Source organism: Salvelinus namaycush, chromosome 1 (genome assembly GCF_016432855.1).
Source record: "Salvelinus namaycush isolate Seneca chromosome 1, SaNama_1.0, whole genome shotgun sequence".
Classification (NCBI taxonomy): domain Eukaryota; kingdom Metazoa; phylum Chordata; class Actinopteri; order Salmoniformes; family Salmonidae; genus Salvelinus; species Salvelinus namaycush.
The window spans coordinates 64,142,449-64,167,769 of NC_052307.1; the positions used below are offsets into that span (position 1 = coordinate 64,142,449).

A 25,321-nucleotide genomic window follows, 5' to 3' on the forward strand; every position below is an offset into this window, starting at 1 on the left:
ATCTGATCTCACTCCGCAGTACCTCTACTCTCCCTTTTATGAGCCCAACTGGCCTCCTAATCCTGCAGGCACCCAGCCCCCATAAATCTAGCCCATCCCTCCACCCAATAACTAATTCTCAAGGTGAGGCAGAGAAAGAGAGAGGGTGCAAGAGAGGTAGAAAGATGGGAGGAAAGAGATGAATAATGACTAAACTTTAAAACAGTGACAGGGAATCAAGGGGGTGATACTGCAGGTTTTTAGGGGATCAACCTCACTATCAATGGCTGCATCAGAGCTGGATAGAGAGATGAGAAAGGCATTTTATATGAAAATGGCTAGGTGAGGCAGGGTCAGGCATCGTGGTGTGGGGCATTTGGGGGGGGGGGGGGGGGGGGGGGGGGGGGGCATTGAACTGCTGCTGCCAACTCTGAGATTTACTAACAGGGGAGCTCTTATTACCATTGTGTATTGATCCTGCATTATGCATGCTGTGACTGATGAGTAGTGTGTATACTGAGGGATGAGGGAGGGAGAGAGTGAGAAAGAGACAGCGAGCGAGAAATAGGAATAGAAAGAAAGACGCAAAGAGTACAGACTGGTCTAGTTCCTCACCGCAGGTCGATGTTCTTGAGGTGGCTCATTCTGGCAAGGATCCCCAGCTCCAGGGTCTCCACCCTGTTCCCAGCCATGGCTAGCCTGTCCATGCCACTCAGCCTATCCAGCACACCAGGGATGTGGGGGAAGTTGTTGAAGGAAAGCCCCAGGCTGCTGAGCTGGGCTAGGCCGCCAAGCTCTTCAGGAAGGAAGCTCAACTGATTCCCATCCAGAGACAGGGTCTGCAGACTGGGGGACAGAAACAGACATATGCATTTCTTTCATCTGTTTTCTGAGGATACACAACTGTTTGGCATTCCATAATGAGAGGTGAAAACGTCAGTGTTTGTATATTTGAAAATCATGCTGCAGTAAGTGAGCTGAGAGCATGAAAACTGGCCTGATTTTAAAGCTTTTATTTAATCTCATTGCATAACAACAAACAGCTGAACTTAATGCATTGGTTCAATAAAAAATAAAAAACACACACACACACAGCTATAACATGATCAATAATGATTCATTGCTAAGAGGAGCATGTGGGCTCATGTGGCCAGAAAGGGGCTAATGTGAAGAGGCGAGCAGCGGGGCGAGTGGAGTGTACTGCACCCAGCAGCACAAAATGTCCAACCCAACATCCAGTACATAGAGGAACTGATACTCATACTCATATTGACCACCATGGAATTACACCCTACCTAACACAGCTAGAGTGGGAATATTAGAATGTACTCTATACCAAACTGAAAAGATACAGTTGAAGTCGGAAGTTTACATACACATTAGACAAATACATTTAAACAATTCCTGACATTTAATCCTAGTAAACATTCCCTGTCTTAGGTCAGTTAGGATCACCACTTTATTTTAAGAATGTGAAATTTCAGAATAATAGTAGAGAGAATGATTTATTTCAGCTTTTATTTCTTTCATCACATTCCCAGTGGGTCAGAAGATTACATACACTCAATTAGTATTTGGTAGCATTGCAACGGAACGACTTGATTAGTGTAGTGTTAGCTAGCTACATAGTTGTCTTTGCTGTCTTTGTATCTAAGATAATTGTGTAGTTTAGACTAATTCGGTTAGCTAGCCAGCTATTTTCGTCCTTTTAACGTAACGTAGTCAACACTGCTAGCTAGCCAGCTAGCCACCGAATAGCAACACTGTAGAAACTATTACATTCAACGGATCAACGGAACGACTTGATTAGTGTAGTGTTAGCTAGCTACATAGTTGTCCTTGCTGTCTTTGTATCTAAGATAATTGTGTAGTCTAGAGTACTATCGGTTAGCTAGCCAGCTATTTTCGTCCGCCGCGCTGCCGTTCTCCTACCTAGTCAACACTGCTAGCTAGCCAACTTCTACCGAATAGCAGCACTGTAGAAACTATTACATTACAACGGAACGATTTGATTAGTGTAGTGTTAGCTAGCTACATAGTTGTCTTTGCTGTCCTTGTATCTAAGACAATTGTGTAGTTTAGACGAATTATCTAGCCAGTTACCGAGGTTACCTAGCTAGCTATCGAGGTTACCTAGCCAGCTACACTCTCAAACAAAGTCAACAACGCAGCCACTGCTAGCTAGCCTACTTCAGCAGTACTGTATCATTTTAATCATTTTGGTCAATAAGATTTCTGCAACGTAAGCTTAACTTTCTGAACATTCGAGACGTGTAGTCCACTTGTCATTCCAATCTCCTTTGCATTAGCGTAGCCTCTTCTGTAGCCTGTCAACTATGTGTCTGTCTATCCCTGTTCTCTCCTCTCTGCACAGACCATACAAACGCTTCACACCGCGTGGCCGCGGCCACCCTAACCTGGTGGTCCCAGCGCGCACGACCCACGTGGAGTTCCAGGTCTCCGGCAGCCTCTGGAACTGCCGATCTGCGGCCAACAAGGCAGAGTTCATCTCAGCCTATGCTTCCCTCCAGTCCCTCGACTTCTTGGCACTGACGGAAACATGGATCACCACAGATAACACTGCTACTCCTACTGCTCTCTCCTCGTCTGCCCACGTGTTCTCGCACACCCCGAGAGCTTCTGGTCAGCGGGGTGGTGGCACCGGGATCCTCATCTCTCCCAAGTGGTCATTCTCCCTTTCTCCCCTTACCCATCTGTCTATCGCCTCCTTTGAATTCCATGCTGTCACAGTTACCAGCCCTTTCAAGCTTAACATCCTTATCATTTATCGCCCTCCAGGTTCCCTCGGAGAGTTCATCAATGAGCTTGATGCCTTGATAAGCTCCTTTCCTGAGGACGGCTCACCTCTCACAGTTCTGGGTGACTTTAACCTCCCCACGTCTACCTTTGACTCATTCCTCTCTGCCTCCTTCTTTCCACTCCTCTCCTCTTTTGACCTCACCCTCTCACCTCCCCCCCCTACTCACAAGGCAGGCAATACGCTGGACCTCATCTTTACTAGATGCTGTTCTTCCACTAACCTCATTGCAACTCCCCTCCAAGTCTCCGACCACTACCTTGTATCCTTTTCCCTCTCGCTCTCATCCAACACTTCCCACACTGCCCCTACTCGGATGGTATCGCGCCGTCCCAACCTTCGCTCTCTCTCCCCCGCTACTCTCTCCTCTTCCATCCTATCATCTCTTCCCTCTGCTCAAACCTTCTCCAACCTATCTCCTGATTCTGCCTCCTCAACCCTCCTCTCCTCCCTTTCTGCATCCTTTGACTCTCTATGTCCCCTATCCTCCAGGCCGGCTCGGTCCTCCCCTCCTGCTCCGTGGCTCGACGACTCATTGCGAGCTCACAGAACAGGGCTCCGGGCAGCCGAGCGGAAATGGAGGAAAACTCGCCTCCCTGCGGACCTGGCATCCTTTCACTCCCTCCTCTCTACATTTTCCTCTTCTGTCTCTGCTGCTAAAGCCACTTTCTACCACTCTAAATTCCAAGCATCTGCCTCTAACCCTAGGAAGCTCTTTGCCACCTTCTCCTCCCTCCTGAATCCTCCTCCCCCTCCCCCCCCCCCCCTCCTCCCTCTCTGCAGATGACTTCGTCAACCATTTTGAAAAGAAGGTCGACGACATCCGATCCTCGTTTGCTAAGTCAAACGACACCGCTGGTTCTGCTCACACTGACCTCTTTCTCCCCTCTCTCTCCAGATGAAATCTTGCGTCTTGTGACGGCCGGCCGCCCAACAACCTGCCCGCTTGACCCTATCCCCTCCTCTCTTCTCCAGACCATTTCCGGAGACCTTCTCCCTTAACTCACCTCGCTCATCAACTCATCCTTGACCGCTGGCTACGTCCCTTCCGTCTTCAAGAGAGCGAGAGTTGCACCCCTTCTGAAAAAACCTACACTCGATCCCTCCGATGTCAACAACTACAGACCAGTATCCCTTCTTTCTTTTCTCTCCAAAACTCTCGAACGTGCCGTCCTTGGCCAGCTCTCCTGCTATCTCTCTCAGAATGACCTTCTTGATCCAAATCAGTCAGGTTTCAAGACTAGTCATTCAACTGAGACTGCTCTTCTCTGTATCACGGAGGCGCTCCGCACTGCTAAAGCTAACTCTCTCTCCTCTGCTCTCATCCTCCTAGACCTATCGGCTGCCTTCGATACTGTGAACCATCAGATCCTCCTCTCCACCCTCTCCGAGTTGGGCATCTCCGGCGCGGCCCACGCTTGGATTGCGTCCTACCTGACAGGTCGCTCCTACCAGGTGGCGTGGCGAGAATCTGTCTCCTCACCACGTGCTCTCACCACTGGTGTCCCCCAGGGCTCTGTTCTAGGCCCTCTCCTATTCTCGCTATACACCAAGTCACTTGGCTCTGTCATAACCTCACATGGTCTCTCCTATCATTGCTATGCAGACGACACACAATTAATCTTCTCCTTTCCCCCTTCTGATGACCAGGTGGTGAATCGCATCTCTGCATGTCTGGCAGACATATCAGTGTGGATGACGGATCACCACCTCAAGCTGAACCTCGGCAAGACGGAGCTGCTCTTCCTCCCGGGGAAGGACTGCCCGTTCCATGATCTCGCCATCACGGTTGACAACTCCATTGTGTCCTCCTCCCAGAGCGCTAAGAACCTTGGCGTGATCCTGGACAACACCCTGTCGTTCTCAACTAACATCAAGGCGGTGGCCCGTTCCTGTAGGTTCATGCTCTACAACATCCGCAGAGTACGACCCTGCCTCACACAGGAAGCGGCGCAGGTCCTAATCCAGGCACTTGTCATCTCCCGCCTGGATTACTGCAACTCGCTGTTGGCTGGGCTCCCTGCCTGTGCCATTAAACCCCTACAACTCATCCAGAACGCCGCAGCCCGTCTGGTGTTCAACCTTCCCAAGTTCTCTCACGTCACCCCGCTCCTCCGCTCTCTCCACTGGCTTCCAGTTGAAGCTCGCATCCGCTACAAGACCATGGTGCTTGCCTACGGAGCTGTGAGGGGAACGGCACCTCAGTACCTTCAGGCTCTGATCAGGCCCTACACCCAAACAAGGGCACTGCGTTCATCCACCTCTGGCCTGCTCGCCTCCCTACCACTGAGGAAGTACAGTTCCCGCTCAGCCCAGTCAAAACTGTTCGCTGCTCTGGCACCCCAATGGTGGAACAAACTCCCTCACGACGCCAGGACAGCGGAGTCAATCACCACCTTCCGGAGACACCTGAAACCCCACCTCTTTAAGGAATACCTAGGATAGGATAAAGTAATCCTTCTGACCCCCCCCCCCCCCCCCCCTTAAAAGAGTTAGATGCACTATTGTAAAGTGGCTGTTCCACTGGATGTCATAAGGTGAATGCACCAATTTGTAAGTCGCTCTGGATAAGAGCGTCTGCTAAATGACTTAAATGTAAATGTAAATTGCCATTAAATTGTTTAACTTGGGTCAAACATTTTGGGTAGCCTTCCACAAGCTTCTCACAATAAGTTGGGTGAATTTTGGCCCATTCCTCCTGACAGAGCTGGTGTAACTGAGTCAGGTTTGTAGGCCTCCTTGCTCACACATACTTTTTCAGTTCTGCCCACAAATTGTCTATGGGATTGAGGTCAGGGCTCTGTGATGGCCACACCAATACCTTGACTTTGTTGTCCTTAAGCTATTTTGCCACAACTTTGGAAGTATGCTTGGGGTCATTGTCCATTTGGAAGACGCATTTGCGACCAAGCTTTTAACTTCCTGACTGACGTCTTGAGATGTTGCTTCAATATATCCACATAATTTCTCGCCATGATGCAATCTCTTTTGTGAAGTGCACTAGTCCCTCCTGCAGCAAAGCACCCCCACAACATGATGCTGCCACCCCCATGCTTCACGGTTGGGATGGTGTTCTTCGGCTTGCAAGCCTCCCCCTTTGTCCTCCAAACATAACGATGGTCATTATGGCCAAACAGTTCTATTTTTGTTTCATCAGACCAGAGGACATTTCTCCAAAAAGTACAATCTTTGTCCCCATGTGCAGTTGCAAACTGTAGTCTGGCTTTTTTTATGGCGGATTTGGAGCAGTGGCTTCTTCCTTGCTGAGCGGCTTTCAGGTTATGTTGATATATGACTCGTTTTACTGTGGATATAGATACTTTTGTGCCTATTTCCTCCAGCATCTTCACATGGTCCTTTGCTGTTGTTCTGGGATTGATTTGCACTTTTCGCACCAAAGTACGTTCATCTCTAGGAGACAGAACGCGTCTCCTTCCTGAGCGGTATGACAGCTGAGTGGTCCCATGGTGTTTATACTTGCGTATTATTGTTTGGACAGATGAATGTGGTACCTTCAGGCGTTTGGAAATTGCTCCCAAGGATGAACCAGACTTGGAGGTCTTTTTTTCCCCTGAGGTCTTCTCTGAGGTCTGATTTCTTTTGATTTTCCCATGATGTCAAGCAAAGAGGCACTGAGTTTGAAGGTAGGCCTTGAAATACATCCACAGGTCACCTCCAATTGACTCAAATTATGTAAATTAGCCTATCAGAAGCTTCTAAAGCCATGACATCATTTTCTGGAATTTTCCAAACTGTTTAATGCACAGTAAACTTAGTGTAGGTAAACTTCTGACCCACTGGAATTGTGATACAGTGAATTACAAGTGAAATAATCTGTCTGTAAACAATTGTTGGAAAGATGACTTGTGTCATGCACAAAGTAGATGTCCTAACCGATTTAACAAACTATAGTTTTGGCAACAAGAAATTTGTGGACTGGTTGAAAAACTAGTTTTAATGACTCCAACCTAAGTGTATGTAAACTTCCGACTTCAACTGTATATTTTTGGCGGACTGATATAGGGTGTATATGTGTGACTGTCTTACCTCTGGAGGTTGCCTATCTGTGCGGGGACAGTGTTCATGCCGTTACAGGAGAGGTTGAGCTCTGTCAGGGTGAGGATCTCACAGACAGACTCTGGAAACACTCCCAGGCGGTTATGTGAAAGGTTCAGGCTCTTCAGCTGGGAAAACCTGTGGAGAAGGAGAGGGTTTGAAAGACTGGACCTGGCTTTTCTGACATGTTCATTGAATGACCAAATAGAAATATTTTCTTCTTGTTGCAAAGCTTTGCTTGTTGCGACAAGTCTGATTATACAAATATATGTATTTTGTGGGCTCATTGTGTTGGTTCAGGTTGTCTCGTTCATCTTAATCGCTCCATTGGAATTTGTGTCCTCGTTACTACGGGCTGCTGACATTTTACATTTTCGCATCGAGTCCTCTTCATGGACCGGTGGGTATCATATCCTTATCAAACCAAAATCCCATCTCTCACACACACACAGACAAAGTAGCAATACAAGCATTTTAGTGAATGAAGTGATGCAGAACGGATGGGGGATGGAGGTGGCCGTTGTGAGTCACAACACATGTTGGAGCACAGACCACATCCGAGAAGAACCTCCCCACCCCCTCCTCCCCCCCTCAGGCTCCATCAGCCTCCCTCACTCTCCTAGCCCTGCTCTGACTCTAAATATACAGATAAAGGGAGTGACAGGAACACACAGAGAGAGAGACACAGACAGACAAGACACAGAGAGAGAGAGAGATGGAGTGATGTGTACATTTTATTCCTCTCAGCTACCCGGCACAGTAGATCCTCTAGAATGTGTTCTTTCCACAGCCCTTCACACACGTACACCACTTATTCCATCTCGGCCCTTCCTGTAATGCTTGCCATACAACAGGAAGTACTACAGAGGGTAGTAGATCATTAACATTTAATATAATTCTCTCTTTTGAGAATGCTAGCTTGTTCAAATATGCTCCAGTTGTACCATAGGAGTGGACATTGAGCTAAGCGCCCCTCCACCCTCCCACAAGGTGATATGCAGGCTGAACCACTGTCTCTGAGCAGACCACAAACGACAGATATACAGTCAGAAGAACTTATCAGCACCGACTAGACCATAAAACAAGATCTGTGATAAACAACGTACATACTTGTAGAACATCATATGACATGCTTACATAATGCATTTGGGTAAAACGGTCAGACTTTGTTGTAACATTACCACACATTGCATTGTAACAGTGAGGACAAGTTGATCTGTCGACGGATTAGGATTTAGTATTGAGGTAAGGGTGTTACTGGGCAGGTTGAGTTGGGAGATTTGGCAGGATTGGTATTGGGCTACAGGTTTTGCTTGGCATGTTTGGACTTCGTATTAGGTAGGGTTTTCCTGAGTAAAGTGTGTCAGTGGTTGGGTGCTGCCCTGCCTGGTGAGAGAGTGTATTTACCTGGGGAGGTTGAGCAGTCCTCCGGGGCCCTGCAGGGACATGAAGTTGTGTCGGAGGTTGAGGTGGGTGAGGTCCTGGCTGTAGAACAGGTACTCTGGCACCTCCTCCAGACTGTAGCATGACAGATCCACCAGGCTGATGGTCTGAGAAACCACCTGCAAACACAGGACATGTCCCTTTACTGTTTCCTGCTCCCAAATAGTTTTTTTAATGAAGCTTAGTGATAATAGAACAAGGTTTTGACCAGAAACCACCTGCATGGAGCAAATGAGGTTTGCACACAAACACACACAGAGTAACGGGCAACTTTAATTAAAAAAGGTTGAGTCGGTTCAATAATGATTCGATCACAGAAGGGAAGTTGGAGTCATACGCTGTCTTCAGCATTACAGAACGATTTATGGAGCATTATAAATAAAGGAATACTGATAAGGTCATGTTGTGAGTCCATAACAAAACAGGATGTTCACACAGCTCTAGTGTTGTGGTCAAGTAGAGTTGGCAGCATGAGCTCCACAGAGGTGTGTGGTACTTAATCATGATCCTCACAGTAAGTGCTGTGTATATCCAGGGGTGGAAGTAGATTTCATTTCTTCCCAGAACGGGACCTTCTATGTGTGCAAGTGCTTTTAAAATTGTTTATAGTCCTAATCATAGAATTACATAGAATCCCTATTCATTTAATAGGATCTCTATGGGTCTATAATAGTAAAGATTTGTCGTTTAACTTTCAAAATGTATAAGCTTACCTTTTAATGTGGCATACACACAGTCATGATGTTTTCATCTGATTGTCAAACAATTACTTCAAAAGGCTAATGTACAGTAGGCTACCTGCACACTTTACTCTGGGATGGTGTAATCATTTTTTGGAAGGGGGGTGTGGAAATAAATTGTTTAAGCCTCATTTAGATCTTTTTCTGCTTATAATTTCCTACATTTGGTCGGCTACTTGTAAGCCACGGTGTCTATAATTAGATACATGCAGCTTCTCGTCAATAGTTGATGCTTGCCTAGAAGACTAAATAAAGACTTGCTCACCAGAATGATGTCATAAATCATCAACAATCTACACTGAACAAAAATATATACGCAACATGTAAAGTGTTGGTCCCATGTTTCATAAGTTGAAATAAAAGATCCCATAAATGTTCCATACGCACAAATAGCGTATTTCTTTCAAATGTTATGCACAAATTTGTTTACATCCCTGTTAGTGAGCATTTTATCCTTTGTCAAGATAATCCATCCACCTGACAGGTGTGGCATATCAAGAAGCTGATTGGACAGCATGATCATTACACAGGTGCACGTTGTGGTGGGGACAATAAAAGGCAACTTTAAAATGTGCAGTTTTGTCACACAACACAATGCCACAGATGTCTCAAGTTGAGGGAGCGTGCAATTGCAGGAATGTCCACCAGAGAATTGAATGTTAATTTCTCTACTATAAGCCGCCTCCACCATCATTGCAGAGAATTTGGCAGTACATCCTACTGGCCTCAACTGCAGACCACGTGTAACCATGCCAGCTCAGGACCTCCACATCTGGCTTCTTCACCTGCGGGATCATCAGATCGTCAACAAAATCTTTGAAAATAATTGAAAAGCTGTGAAAACGATCCAACATGTTTCTGAGAATATTTCAATTAGTCTTTGATGGATATTTTATGTGGTTGAAAATGGAATACTTTCAGCTTCTACGTCGCTGATAGAAATTGCACTTTTCGGCAACACAGCACGGTCCCTAAACGCTAGAGGTCGACCGATTAATCGACATGGCCGATTAATGAGGGCCGATTTCAAGTTTTCATAACAATCGGTAATCGGCATTTTTGGACGCCGATTACATTGCATTCTACGAGGAAACTGCGTGGCAGGCTGACCACCTTTTACGCGAGTGCAGCAACAAGCCATGGTAAGTTGCTAGGTAGCATTAAACGTATCTTATAACAACAACAACAAAAACATTCTTCACATAATCACTAGTTAACTAAACATGGTTGATGATATTACTAGGTTAACTAGCTTGTCCTGCGTTGCAAAAAATCAATGCGGTGCCTGTTAATTTATCATCGAATCACAGCCTACTTCGCCAAACGGGGGATGATTTAAGCGCATTCACGGAAACAAGCACAATCGTTGCACGAATGTACCTAACCGTAAACATCAATGCCTTTCTTAAAATCAATACACGGAAGTATATATTTTTTTAAACCTGCATATTTAGTTAAGAAATTCATGTTAGCCGGCAATATTAACTAGGGAAATTGTGTCACTTATCTTGCGTTCATTGCACGCAGAGTCAGGGTATATGCAACATTTTGAGCCGCCTGGCTCGTTGCAAACCAATTTGCCAGAATTACACATAATTATGACATAACATTGGTTGTGCAATGTAACAGCAATATTTAGACTTAGGGTTGCCACCCGTTCGATAAAATATGGAACGGTTCCGTACTTCACTGAAAGAATAAACGTTTTGTTTTTCGAAATGATAGTTTCCGGATTTGACCATATTAATGACCAAAGGCTCACATATCGGTGTTTATTATATTATAATTAAGTCTATGATTCGATATTTGATAGAGCAGTCTGACTGAGTGGTGGAAGGCGGCAGCAGGCTCAAAATTTACTCCGTTTTGCCAGCAGCTCTTAGCAATGCTTGAATCACAGCGCTGTTTATGATTTCAAGCCTATCAACTCCTGAGATTAGGCTGGTAATACTAAAGTGCCTATAAGAACATCCAATAGTCAAAGGTATATTAAATACAAATGGTATAGAGAGAAATAGTCGACGCGTCATAATTCCTATAATAACTACAACCTAAAACTTCTTAACTGGGAATAGAAGAACTGGGAATATTGAACCACCAGCTTTCATATGTTCTTGTGTTCTGAGCCAGGAACCAAAAAGTTAGCTTTTTTTACATGGAACATATTGCGCTTTTACTTTCTTCTCTAACACTGTGTTTCTGTGTGTGTATATATATATACACACACATACATATACATACATACATACATATACATATATATTTTTGAAAATCGGCTCTTTTTGGTCCTCCAATAATCGGTATCAGCGTTGAAAAATCATAATCGGTCGACCTCTACTATACACGCATTTGAATCATATTTTGCCACTCCTGTTCGAGACAAAAATGTACATTTGGTCTATAATTTTACTGCGAGGAACACTTAATTCTGCAGGAGTTAACATTATAGTAGGCTACATATGAAGCCTACATTCAGTGTCCAGACTTCTGTTACTATTCCAACTATCATTCGGGCATCCATACAGTGTACTGTGCAACCGCCATTTGATAAATGCCAAGAGACATCAGTTACAAAACACAAAAGTCTTACGAATGGCATTCTGTGATTGTCCTTCATTAGGCCTACAAGTCTTGTAACCTGAATTGATGTGTACACTCTGTCTGTGCGCGTCTCGGTCTTGGCCACTCATCTCTGCCTTGGCAAAATTTCAGTGCTATCGTCGAACCAAACGGCACTATTCCACACCTCTTCAAGTTTATTCGCAAATCTTTCACATGACTAATGATAAATAGTCTAATAGGCTACAGTTTTCTTGGAATCTGTTTTAATTATTATGACAGGCTCATGTTTTACCGGTACGGTGAACCCTTACTATTTATTTTGCCAGGACTCCGTACTGGACCACTCTGGCTTACTTTCACCCCTGACTATATCTGATTTTAGTCTAGATGTTTTGCATTGTTCAACACTCCCTGTCCCGCCACCGCTTTTCATTGGCTATGCTCATACAGTCATTGGTCACTTATCTACATGTGCAGAATGCAGCTGAACAGCATTTCCTTCAGCTCTGAAAAGATAGACTGTATAGTTGTCAGCACAGGGAGGACACTGTCTGTCTGGGGGTTGTAGTTTAATACATTTCTCAGTCTGAAAACATGCTCGCTTCAATCCACCACAGGACTGCATACTGTGCAACACCCCAGAAAATAGATTGGTTGCTCAGCAGAGCATGTCGTCACATTGCTTTTAGGGATAAACAAACACAAAATCTTAGAGTACTCATCAGCTAGCTTTTAAAAAGGCCATCAAGCGCTGGTCAGAGAGAGACAGATGAAGACAGTTGAGAGAGAAGGAGAGAAAGAAAGAGAGTTTTGGGGAAATGAGAGAGAATAGAAATTGAAATAGACAGAGAGAAAGGCTGGGGAAGTGACCTGCATGTTGACTGGCCTGAGAGAGGAGAGCAGCCTGTGGGGTAGAGGCTAGCTAGGCAGCAGTGGGAGCCCTTGATGCCCAGTGTGTGTGGCTGTGGAAGATGACCCCCTCCTCCCTGTATGCATTCAGACAGCCTCCAAGCCTTTCTGTCTGGGAGGAACTGGGCACGCCACAAGGCCACTCACCAGGCTCAGCTACTCACATACAGGCCACTGTCAGAGCAAGGAGCCATTAGCCAGCCAGCACAGCCCCCATCACAACAACCCCCCTCCCCGATTCAGAAACACACACACACACTAAAACAAGGGCTTGATTGTGTCCAGCCTGGCATGAGGATTGCCCCAAATCCACCATCTCATCCACCCTTCCTCTAATTCTTCTCCCCGCATCTCTCTCTGCCCCTCCAGTTCTCTCAATCTCAATTCTCCCCTCCATCTCAAGCACCAACTCTCTCTGCTCCTCCATACCTCTCTATCCTCCCCTCCATCTCAGGCACCACCTCTCTGCTTCTCCATACCTGTCTTCTCTCTCACTCCTACATCTCTCTCTATTTCTCCCTCTGTCTTCTTCAGCCTGCCCTCCCCTCTCTCTGTCTTCATCTCCAGCCAATCATGTCGCCATAGGAACATCTGATGTCTAACTCTCCTAAACTGCTCCCGTAGTAACAGGGCCATTCCAGCGCAGTGATCTGCACCACGGTGGTTGGTTGGTTGGTTGGTTGGTTGGTTGGTTGGTTGGTTGGTTGGTTGGTTGGTTGGTTGGTTGGTAGGTCGGTAGGTAGGTCGGTAGGTAGGTCGGTAGGTTGGTAGGTAGGTAGGTAGGTAGTGAGGAGAGAGAGAGAGCTGGAGAGAGAGGGAGAGAAAGCTCCTTGACTTAGCATGGATCTACTACTAATTGGATTTTCATTTTCAGTTGCCTTTTTTTCTCCACGGCTCATTGTGTGTCTGCTCTGCCTGGAGGCATTCACAGAGCTCGTTAGGGCCCAGTAAGGGGCTGGGACACAATGGCCATTAATTCAGAAATTAGAGGCACAGCAAGAGGAGCAGAGCAGCCAGGGAGGGACAGAGAAAGGGGCTGAGGATACTAACTTCATATAGTTGTACTGAGACCCATGTGCAAGCACACAGACAGTACACACAGACACAATCAATGACCCATGCACCCTCCTAGCCAGTTGTTTAATCAAAGCCAGACACTGCTGGTCCTCTGTCGTCGCTGCAGAGCCAATCACCGAGGTCACCTGTGTTCCACAGCAGGACTATGATTGAATGACAGACCAGGTAGTGGGCACTCTGTAACTCTGCCCTCTCAGCATACTGCACACTGATTCCCAGCCCAGAGGAACCAACCAGGACCACCCCTCACTGTGTTTCCTGACAGAGACCTTGCAAAATTGATCAGAGAAAACATACACAAAGCTTTGGCACACAGATTGTCCTACATATCAACTCTGACAGGTAAACACACTTACTTTTGAAGCCTGCCGATGCCACCTCTGATAGTCTGCCAGTGTGTCGAAGTTAACAAAGTATGTCTGGGCCTGAGGTCCGGCTGAGCTGAACATCAGACAGTGTTGTCTTCTCTTCACCTCCTCCACCTGAATGTACAAAACAGAGATGTTGAGGAGGACAGACACATCCACTGATGTTCCAATGTTCCCAAGAAACTACTATAAGGCATTATGGTGCCTACTGGCTCCATCCATATAAGGCAGAGACACATGTGCTTAAGTGTGCCTGAATGTGCATGTCTATGGCTGCATTTACACAGGCAGCACAATTCAGATTTGTTTTAAACAAATTGGTTGTTTGACCAATCATATCAGCTCTTTTGCCAATAATTGGGCAAAATATCAGAATTGAGCTATCTGTGTAAACACAGTGTGTATTTACGCCGTTCTCATTGTGCTGTACAGTGCATCCCCTCTGTCCGTCTGTCAGTCCCAGCTGTGTTGTTGTATCTGTGATCTGCTGTTGTCTCTGTCTCTCTTTGACCCCTGGGGAATGTATGGGTTTGGAAAACAACATCTCTCCAACCCCTGACCTCTAACCCCTCACCTTTCCCCCCACCAGGGGCAGGATGTGCATCTTCCCCGTCAGGCTGTCTTTGACGGAGGCCACAATCAGACAGGTGCCACACAGGAGGACCTGGCGCTCTGCCCACTTGTGCAGCTGGGTCTTCCCCTTCCTGACGCTGAACACGCCCGTCAGCAGGGTTCGCTCCTGCTGGTCTGCGTTCATTGGACACTCTGGGGAGGAGAGGGGTTAGTTAAAGAACATGGTCACATACACTGCATTCAGAAAGTATTCAGACCCCTTGACTTTTCCCACATTTTGTTACGTTACAGCCTTATTCTAAAATGTATAAAATTGTCTTCCTCATTCATCTACACACAATTCCCCATACTGACAAAATTAAAACAGGTTTAGAAATGTTTGCAAATGTATTCAAAAGACAAAACAGAAATACCTTATTTACATAAGTATTCAGACCCTTTGCTATGAGACTCGAAATTGGGCTCAGGTGCATCCTGTTTCCATTGATCATCATTGAGATCTTTCTACAACTGTATTGGAGTCCACCTGTGGTAAATTCAATTGATTGGACATGATTTGGAAAGGCACACACCTGTCTAGATAAGGTCCCACAGTTGACAGTGCATGTCAGAGCAAAAACCACAAGGTAGAAGGAATTGTAGATAGAGCTCCGAGACAGGATTGTGTCGAGGGGGAAGGGTACCAAAACATTACTGCTGCATTGAATGTCCCCAAGAACACAGTGGCCTCCATCATTCTTAAATGGAAGAAGCTTGGAACCACCAAGACTCTTCCTAGAGCAGGCTGCCTGGCCAAACTGAGCCACCAGGGGAGAAGGGCCTTGGTCAAGGAGATCCTTGATGAAAACCTGGACCAGAGTGCCCAGGACCTCAGACTGGGGCGAAGGTTCACCTTCCAACAGGACAACAACCCTAAGCACACAGCCAAGAAAAGGCAGAAGTGGCTTCTGTACAAGTCCCTGAATGTCCTTCTGGCCCAGTCAGAACCCAGACTTGAACCCGATTGAACATTTCTGACACTCCCCATCCAACCTGACAGAGCTTGAGAGGATCTGGAGACAAGAATGGGAGAAACTCCCCAAATACCGGTGTGCTAAGCTTGTAGCCTCATACCCAAGAAGACTTGAGACAGTAATCACTGCCAACGGTGCTTCAACAAAGTACTGAGTAAAGGGTCTGAATACTTATGTAAATGTGGTATTTCAGTTTTTTTTTCAATTATACATTTGCAAAAATGTCTAAATACGTGTTCTTGCTTTGTCATTATGGGGTATTGTGTGCAGATTGATGAGGGGGGAAAAAAATTCTATCGATTTTAGAATAAGGCTGTAACGTAACAAAATGTGGAAAATGTCAAGGGGTCTGAATACTTTCCGAATACACTGTATCACACACACACTGTACGTACACAGTGCACATACATCCCACCCACACCCTGTACACAAACATTACGTTAATACCATATGTTCTCAAAAGGGGTAGTGTTATCAAGAGACAAAGACAAGGAGAGGGCTAGACGCTGCCAGAACATGAAGTCACACTGATATCAACAGGTCCCGATGATGTCACCTATGCATTAGTCAATGAATAGGACATCTCTTCCTGGAAGTGTTCTTATGTCAGCAGATCAGCCCAGCCTATAGTCTCATTATCCTCCACATAGAGAGCTGATATCTCTAGAGCATGCTTAACATCTGCTATGACACACTGTAATAACGTATCAAAACCCATTTATTCGCTGGATGGAATCTAAAGATAGTTTGAAGGCTTTATAATCTATGGCTCATCCATGGTAGAGATCAAAGGTGTGAGTGTCACTCCCTCTAACATCTGATCAGAGATCACTGGGCTCTGCATGTCTAGGCTGCTGACAAGGTTGATCAAAACACAAGGTGATACAGGTGAGCATTCATTGGCCCAACTCGAGGTGTCCCTAGCTTTTAATCAGTCTCCCCTTATCATTAACACACACACAACTTTGCGATTGTTCTCAGAGATGCTCTAACCCAGATGCATCAGTCAGGTTGATGAATGAGTCAGGCTTTTGTCACATTAAAACCCTCGTTCAATCTAATTATGTAGCAGGGAGGTAAGGATAGTGTTGCAGCCTGAGTATGCTGCTTCTGAAGGACACAAACAGCAGGCCTCACTCCCTCTGCTCCGCCAGGCCTCAAGTACACTCAGGTTAAAGGCTGGTCAAATAAGCACAAAGGGCACACAACAGCTTTTTTTTCTCCTCTGTTTTCAATTTCCCTTGAAATAACAAGGTCTGCGTTTTTCTTAAAACCACCTCATTGTCTCCAACTCCCAGAGGCAGGCAGACATGTCCTCGCTCTCTGCCCTTTTCTTCTCTTTCACGTCTAAGGAGTGGCGGCCAGGGATCAAAATGAAGTCAGGCTGCTTGACTTTGTGCTGTCTGGAAAACCCATAATGAACAAGACAATGGCATTTGACAGCAAAACTGGGCCGCTGGCGCTGGCTGGGGATCAATAGAGGTTTCTGATCCCCGGGCTTCCCCTCTGTGCTGGAATTGTGGTACTCTGGTCCTCTTCTCTCTGACAAAGGCCCTAGGGGCCAAGGGCAGCCAGCCTTAGAAGGAGAGGGAGAGGGAAAGAGCAATCGAGAGGGAAAGAGGGATAGAGAGAGAGGGGGGAGAGCTGCATCATTGTCCTCTTTGTGTCTGTGTCAGTGAGGGTGAAGGAGGCTGACCTGTCAAAGACAGACTTGTAGCCCTGTAGGTGCTCCACATACAGCCAGGAAGACACGGGCAGACAGGACGCTCTCTCCCACTGGCCCCACAGCAAATCCACTACAAACAGCCACATTCCTCCCTCATCCACACACTCATCCCATTCTATCCCCCAATGAACTGCTGGTTACCAGCCCCCTCCCCATAAATCTCTTTCTCACTTTCATATCTCGCCTTCCAACTGAATTAAACACCTAATAATCACCTCCCTTTTCTTTCCACCTCTCTGTGAAATGATCCAAGAACACAGCATGCCAATACAGCACGTCAATACAATCTCAGACTACTGACTCAGAGTCCCACTGAGCATTCTCACCTCCAACATCACACACAGGAAAAACACTGCCTCATTATTATAAATAGTGTTGACTCTGGTGCAGTGGGTTGTGAGAGAGGGAATGGTTGATATTGTGTTTGTAGCTAGCGCACAGTGATGACCCAAGTTGGAACAACCCCCAGAAACACTACAGATGTAAGCCCTCTCTGAACAATGGAGCCAGAGGGCCAGACTGAAAACGCCGCTTCTAACTAGAGTTAGTGTTTTCTACAGCAATAAGAGGAAAGTGAAAGTCACTCAATATTTGGGGGTTTGATTGCATTTTGAGAGATGGCAGCAGAATGTAGCTCAATGACAATACAGTGCTATTTTAAACAAACCGTAGCCCTAAAAAGCCCTTCAAATCAAATCTACTTCGAGATCTTCTGACTATTATGCAAGATGTCAACAAGCGTTTCTAAATTGGACATCCCCCTGGACTCGACTCCAAATCTGAGGAGCAGGCCTCTGCACAGAGCAGCATCAAGCTGAAAAAATTTAACACACAGAGACACTTAGCTGTGCTCTGCTCTCCCTGCTCTGGCCAAGGAAAAAGGCCACCCCCATTAACATGGTTGTGTGTAAATACCCACAGCCTATACTGCTGCATTGCTACAGGGTGTTGGAAAGTACGTACTTTATCATCTCATGCTATCAGAATGACGGGGAATACAAGATCATACTTCAGCAATAAGGCCTGAGGGGGGGTGGCATATGGCCAATATACCACAGCTAAGGGCTGTTTTAAAGCGCCACGCAACACAGAGTGCCTGGATACAGCCCTTAGCTGTGGTATATTGGCCATATATCACAACCCCCTGAGGTGCCTTATTGCTATTATAAACTGGTTAACAACTTAATTAGAGCAGTAAAAATAAATGTTTGGTCATACCCATGGTATGCGGTCTGATATACCACGGCTGTCAGCCAATCAGAATTCAGGGCTCGAACTACCCAGTTTATAATTGATAATATAGGCTAATGGCATTCGCAGTATCTCAGATGTGGTCTCATCACCAATGGTACGCAATTACCACACAACTTTTCCCCCCTGTTGCATTAGGCTCTAATGTACAACAATTTACAGCAGTCAGCACAGCTCAAACACCCAGCCAACAGACCTGAAACATTCACAAAAACATACTCTTTAAGATTCTTTGTTCATTCTTTAATGAAAGACAACTCCACTGTTTGCAGTGTGCCCGGGATAGCGAGAACACTAACACTTCAACTTCCTCTCCCAACACAACAATAACACTTTCTGACAATCACTCTCTCATTCAATCACAATGAAAACAAGTCTCAGCCATTCACGGCAAACTGCTGCACCCAAAACAAACACGCATGCTTTCCCACCATGTCAGAGTTGCCAGGGAAACGATGAGTAACTTGGAATCAAAGTCTGCTCCAGCCTAGTACATCTGCACCATCTACACTCCCCTGCATATTTATTTGAATATTGAAGCAAAAACTTTAAGTTTGGCTCTATACTCTTGCATTTTGGATTTGAGATCACATTTTTCATTTGAGGCAACAGTACAGAATGTTACCTTTTATTTTAGGGTATTTTCATACAGATCTGTTTTACTGTTTAGAAATTAAAGCAATCTATGTGTCTAGTCCCCTCATTTGAAGGTGTCATAAGTATTTGGAAAAATGTACTTGTGTATTAAAGTAGTCAGTCAAAAGCTTAGTATTTGGTCCCATATTCCTAGCACGCAATGACAGCATCACGCTAGATACGATACAATCTTGTTGGATGCATTTTTAGTTTTCATTCTGTTACAGATTATGTTGCTCCCAATAGAAATCAATGGTAAATAATGTATTGTGTCATTTTGGAGTCTCTTTTATTGTAAATAAGAACAACATATGTTTCTAAACACTTCTACATTTAATGTGGATGCTACCATGATTACAGATAATCATGAATGAATCGGGAATAATGATGAGTGAGAAAGTTAAAAGGCACAAAGATCATACCCCCAAGACATGCTAATCTCTCATCATTACCATTAACAGGGGAGATTAGCATTTGAGGGGTATGAGCCAAATTAAAAGTTTTAGCTTCAGTATAGAGCCAAATTAAAAGTTTTAGCTTCACTGTCCAAATAAATACAGGTATGTCGGGGAGTGTATAATTACCCCTTCACCCCTGAGCAGCAGTCAGCCACTCCCACACCAGTGATTTATGATATGGACCAATCTCATTGGTCATAAAATGTGTACAGGTCTGGCAGAGCGGCAGATGTTGTTTAACTCTGTTCTCGCTCCCTCTTTCTCTGTTCTCTGTTCAATAGCAGCAGGGTGGGAGTCCTCGGCAGCAGGGGTAGAGAGAGGACATGCCTAATCACTAAACCTAGTCCCACTTCCGCTGCTCAGTCACTGCCAAGCCACAGGGACAGAGTAACAAATCACAGTGCATGTCCTGGGTGAACCCCCCTCACACCCCTGCCCTCTGTCCCTCAGCTCTAATGTCCCTGTCTCCTGTTGACGGTAGTCTTGGCGACAGTGGTCAAGTCTTTCTTCAACAGTCACCAGATGGGCAGGGGAGTGAGGTAGGTCAAACTGTCCCCTGTGGCATTGAAACTACCGTACAGAGACACAGAGTAAGAGAGAGAGCGAGAGTCAAAGGAGGTGGCAATGGGCCAAGTGCATTCTGTAGACCCAACACTCGTACATCAACTTTCCCTATGGAGTATCAGCACCTGAGAATCCCCCAAACCAGACTACGTTTCAGCTGTCAGCCAGACATGACTCCAGACAGCCCCGTCCGTCCATCCAGACTGAACAACTGCCTTGATGTTCTGTCTCCAACAGGGAGAACTAGAAGAATATTGCATAGATTAGGTTAGTTTGCAGTGGGGGGCCAGTGGAGGCAGAAACAGGTTTACTGCAGCCCAGGATCAGAACAGCAGGTCATTTTTGGCAATAACATCAAATCAGAGCCGCGCAGGCCCCCTCCGTGACCTATTCTTACTGTGAGAAATGCAATTCATAAAGTCCTTAAGCTTGCTTCCATACTAGGGAAATAAAATAAAATGAAAACTGCTTCAGCAGAATAATGCAGACAAGTCAGACAGAACTATGGGACAGTGGCAGTGCTTACTGGATACTGAACAATGGGAAGGTAGAAAGTCCAGCTAGCATCTTTCCGATATGCACATCTTCCCCATCCCTCTATGGTTCAGCAATAGGATGGAGGGGTAATTTCCCAATAAAGATTGCATTGAAATAGACCAATCTAAACTGACAGGATCCCATCCACCTCCGAGACACCCAGCTCTTTAAGCCACAGATTTGCATGACTCAAGGCTGAGGAGCCAGTGTCGGACCCTGGAAAATCTCTAGCAGTTGATTGCTGACTCACATCTAGAATCTGCATATAATATTGAGAAGAGAAGGTAGAGAGATGCAGAGACGCTGCTCGGGGGGTGGGGGGGTCATGTCTCATGAGTAGGAGCACTCTTCCTCTCCCCCTGGTTGTGCCATCCCTCTCCTACCCCCTCCTCCTCTCCCTCCCTCTGTTATTCAGTTCATCAGTTAGTGACACCAGGAAGTAGTGTACTGTAATCCTGCTCCGTCTGCTCTCTGCTGACCTGTCCCTCCAGGCACTGACCATTACAGATGGGTCAGTATGTAATAGGGGCCCAGCAGACCCCTGTGTGAGCAGCAGCCCAGTGGGCTCTATGGCCTGGCTGCTGGACCCCCTACGGTTTGCTCTGGCCCCTGTGTGAGCAGCAGCCCAGTGGGCTCTATGGCCTGGCTGCTGGACCCCCTACGGTTTGCTCTGGCCCCTGTGTGAGCAGCAGCCCAGTGGGCTCTATGGCCTGGCTGCTGGACCCCCTACGGTTTGCTCTGGCCCCTGTGTGAGCAGCAGCCCAGTGGGCTCTATGGCCTGGCTGCTGGACCCCCTACGGTTTGCTCTGGCCCCTGTGTGAGCAGCAGCCCAGTGGGCTCTATGGCCTGGCTGCTGGACCCCCTACGGTTTGCTCTGGCCCCTGTGTGAGCAGCAGCCCAGTGAGCTCTATGGCCTGGCTGCTGGACCCCCTACAGTTTGCTCTGGCCCCTGTGTGAGCAGCAGCCCAGTGGGCTCTATGGCCTGGCTGCTGGACCCCCTACGGTTTGCTCTGGCCCCTGTGTGAGCAGCAGCCCAGTGGGCTCTATGGCCTGGCTGCTGGACCCCCTACGGTTTGCTCTGGCCCCTGTGTGAGCAGCAGCCCAGTGGGCTCTATGGCCTGGCTGCTGGACCCACTACGGTTTGCTCTGGCCCCTGTGTGAGCAGCAGCCCAGTGGGCTCTATGGCCTGGCTGCTGGACCCCCTACGGTTTGCTCTGGCCCCTGTGTGAGCAGCAGCCCAGTGGGCTCTATGGCCTGGCTGCTGGACCCACTACGGTTTGCTCTGGCCCCTGTGTGAGCAGCAGCCCAGTGGGCTCTATGGCCTGGCTGCTGGACCCCCTACGGTTTGCTCTGGCCCCTGTGTGAGCAGCAGCCCAATGGGCTCTATGGCCTGGCTGCTGGACCCACTACGGTTTGCTCTGGCCCCTGTGTGAGCAGCAGCCCAGTGGGCTCTATTGCCTGGCTGCTGGACCCCCTACGGTTTGCTCTGGCCCCTGTGTGAGCAGCAGCCCAATGGGCTCTATGGCCTGGCTGCTGGACCCCCTACGGTTTGCTCTGGCCCCTGTGTGAGCAGCAGCCCAGTGGGCTCTATGGCCTGGCTGCTGGACCCCCTACGGTTTGCTCTGGCCCCTGTGTGAGCAGCAGCCCAATGGGCTCTATGGCCTGGCTGCTGGACCCCCTACGGTTTGCTCTGGCCCCTGTGTGAGCAGCAGCCCAGTGGGCTCTATTGCCTGGCTGCTGGACCCCCTACGGTTTGCTCTGGCCCCTGTGTGAGCAGCAGCCCAGTGGGCTCTATGGCCTGGCTGTTGGACCCCCTACGGTTTGCTCTGGCCCCTGTGTGAGCAGCAGCCCAGTGGGCTCTATGGCCTGGCTGCTGGACCCCCTACGGTTTGCTCTGGCCCCTGTGTGAGCAGCAGCCCAGTGGGCTCTATGGCCTGGCTGCTGGACCCCCTACGGTTTGCTCTGGCCCCTGTGTGAGCAGCAGCCCAGTGGGCTCTATGGCCTGGCTGCTGGACCCCCTACGGTTTGCTCTGGCCCCTGTGTGAGCAGCAGCCCAGTGGGCTCTATGGCCTGGCTGCTGGACCCACTACGGTTTGCTCTGGCCCCTGTGTGAGCAGCAGCCCAGTGGGCTCTATGGCCTGGCTGCTGGACCCCCTACGGTTTGCTCTGGCCCCTGTGTGAGCAGCAGCCCAGTGGGCTCTATGGCCTGGCTGCTGGACCCCCTACGGTTTGCTCTGGCCCCTGTGTGAGCAGCAGCCCAGTGGGCTCTATGGCCTGGCTGCTGGACCCCCTACGGTTTGCTCTGGCCCCTGTGTGAGCAGCAGCCCAGTGGGCTCTATGGCCTGGCTGCTGGACCCCCTACGGTTTGCTCTGGCCCCTGTGTGAGCAGCAGCCCAGTGGGCTCTATGGCCTGGCTGCTGGACCCCCTACGGTTTGCTCTGGCCCCTGTCAGCGCAGCTTAGTGCTTCAATGCTGTTTACTTCGTTTTCATTGGCATTTTCTGATAAGATCCTGGCAGATCAATAACTCATTAGTTGACAAACTTGGTCAGCCCTCATATGATTAACTCCCCTCTGCTGAGACACTAAGGCTCCCAGGCTGGATGTGAGCTCCAGAGCTCCGCAGCAGAACCAGGTACGGACCGGCCGAGGTGAAGCCAGACCCAGTGGACCAGTGCCAGGACTCACATGCCCCCTCAGAGCTGCAGCTGTACGCCATCCCCCAGGTCTCTGGAGCGCTGTTTTCATAGAGAGTGCTTTATTAAGTCAGCATTTATTCATGTTTACTCCCCCCTCCATGTTTGTTTTCATCTCATTGGAGCGCCACAGCAGGCTGTTGTGAGTGGGCAACAGGGCTGTGGTTCGGGGGGGTTCGGAGGTTAGATTCCTGTACAAATAGAGCCGTGTGTATTTTAATAACTCACACAATGTTCCCTTATCAACACCTCTCTGACATGGAAAGAGAGAAGGAAGTCATAAACCTGTGCTTAGCAAAACCCTTCAACACCTCTGCAGTGTGAATACCAACACATTTTAGAAAGGTGCGCACAGCTCTTGCACAGGCATGTACACCAACATACAGCACAGTGAACGCAGGATTCATGGTCACACCTTAATAGAAACACACTTAATTACGTATAAAGCTGAACTATTTAAGAGTGGTAAGTGCTTTGTCATGTGTCAACTGATCACCCTTATTCCACCCTTTATATAGAATGGCATATGCTTATAACAACTGATTTGTGAAGCCTTTATGCAGGCCTTAGAAAGGGTTTACAAAGACATCATTAAGTATCAACATACTGACAAACCCTTCCTATGATGGCTGTACTGTTTACAGCTGCGGCAGAGATCCCCTCATCAGCTCAATCAGGAGGTTAGGTTACCCCTGACAACGGCTGTCAGGCACCTGAGAAAGAGCTATGTACAGCACAGGGTTGTTATGGAGTTCTCCAACTAACACAGCCCATCTATTTCATCACCACTGTGTGGGTGGAGAGCTCTTTAACAACCCTTTAGATGTGTGGGTGGAGAGCCTTGTTACCCCATGACTGTATGGGTTGAGACATTTTACCATAGTTCTGTATGAGAGTCCTCATCTGATCCAATCCAGCCACCCTGCTAGCCTAGATAGGTTGCCAGGGTACCAGTGTTCCCTGTGTTTTCCCACAAGCAGCTAATAAAAGGTGAGGGAGATCTCTCACAGGGCTTGGCCAACCTCCGGGCCACAGGTCTGCTCTGCTCAATAACACCACGGCACAGCACAGCCAGCTCTCACAGGACTGGGCCGAGCAGCGGAGAGACCAGCGCTGTTCTGTTCCCACTGTAGCCTACACACCGTGACTGAGAATGAGGTCTGCAATGTGCTGGAGAGCCGACAGCAAGACAGAGTTACAGCACTGAGAACCAACCAGACAGACAAGAGGGGCATGCTTTATTCTCAATACAAAATGCACATACACTTTAACTATAGTTTTAGTCTATTTTAGCACATAGTGACAGTACATGCACTGAAACAGCCTGAGTATGTTCAGAAGGATTTCTCTGGGAAGTATCGCGAGGCTGTGTGGTGAATACCTGAGCATGTGCAGTCAGTGGATGGGGAGGGAGTGGCTCTTTCACCACGTGTGCGTGTGACAGTGTAAGAGAAGGCTTTGCCAGCCAGAGATTGTGTCACGCTTTCTTCCCCTCGCGCTCTAGTTCCCTCTAGTTTTCGTTCTCTCTCTCTTTCATTCTCACTGTCTCTCACCACAGCATGGGCGCGGCCACAGCCCCAGCCAGTCAGACAGTGACACTGACTTAGCAACACAGTGCTAGGCCCAGCCAGTCTCAACCTGGTTATTAATAGGACAGGCATTACAGAACATCAGGTCCCCGCTCCTCTTCCCCTTACAGCAAAGCCTATCAGGACTGATAAGAGGATCATTAGACCTGCCACTACCACACAGGATCACAAAGAGGGAGGAGTGTGAGACTCGAGGTGTGTGAGAGAGACTGACAATGATATGGACACATCACACGATTGTAAATACATCTTCCTCGTCCCCCTAAGGGGACCAGTGTGTTAAAATGAACCAGCATGCCACATCCATCCTGTATCTGGTGCCATACA

At 47.5% G+C, this 25,321-nt stretch overlaps 1 protein-coding gene across 2 annotated transcripts in view; it reads right to left on the reverse strand.

Annotated features, from left to right (window-relative positions):
• LOC120056142 (PH domain leucine-rich repeat-containing protein phosphatase 2-like) overlaps window positions 1–25,321 on the reverse strand; it is a 50,071-nt gene that overhangs the window by 14,025 nt on the left and 10,725 nt on the right. For both annotated transcript variants that reach the window (XM_039004356.1, XM_039004349.1), the window contains 5 exons: window positions 14,527–14,717; window positions 13,941–14,066; window positions 8,261–8,415; window positions 6,845–6,991; window positions 595–825 (listed from right to left, as the gene is read on the reverse strand). In XM_039004356.1, coding sequence (XP_038860284.1) covers window positions 595–825; window positions 6,845–6,991; window positions 8,261–8,415; window positions 13,941–14,066; window positions 14,527–14,717 — 850 coding nt within the window. The remainder of the gene's footprint in view (window positions 1–594; window positions 826–6,844; window positions 6,992–8,260; window positions 8,416–13,940; window positions 14,067–14,526; window positions 14,718–25,321) is intronic.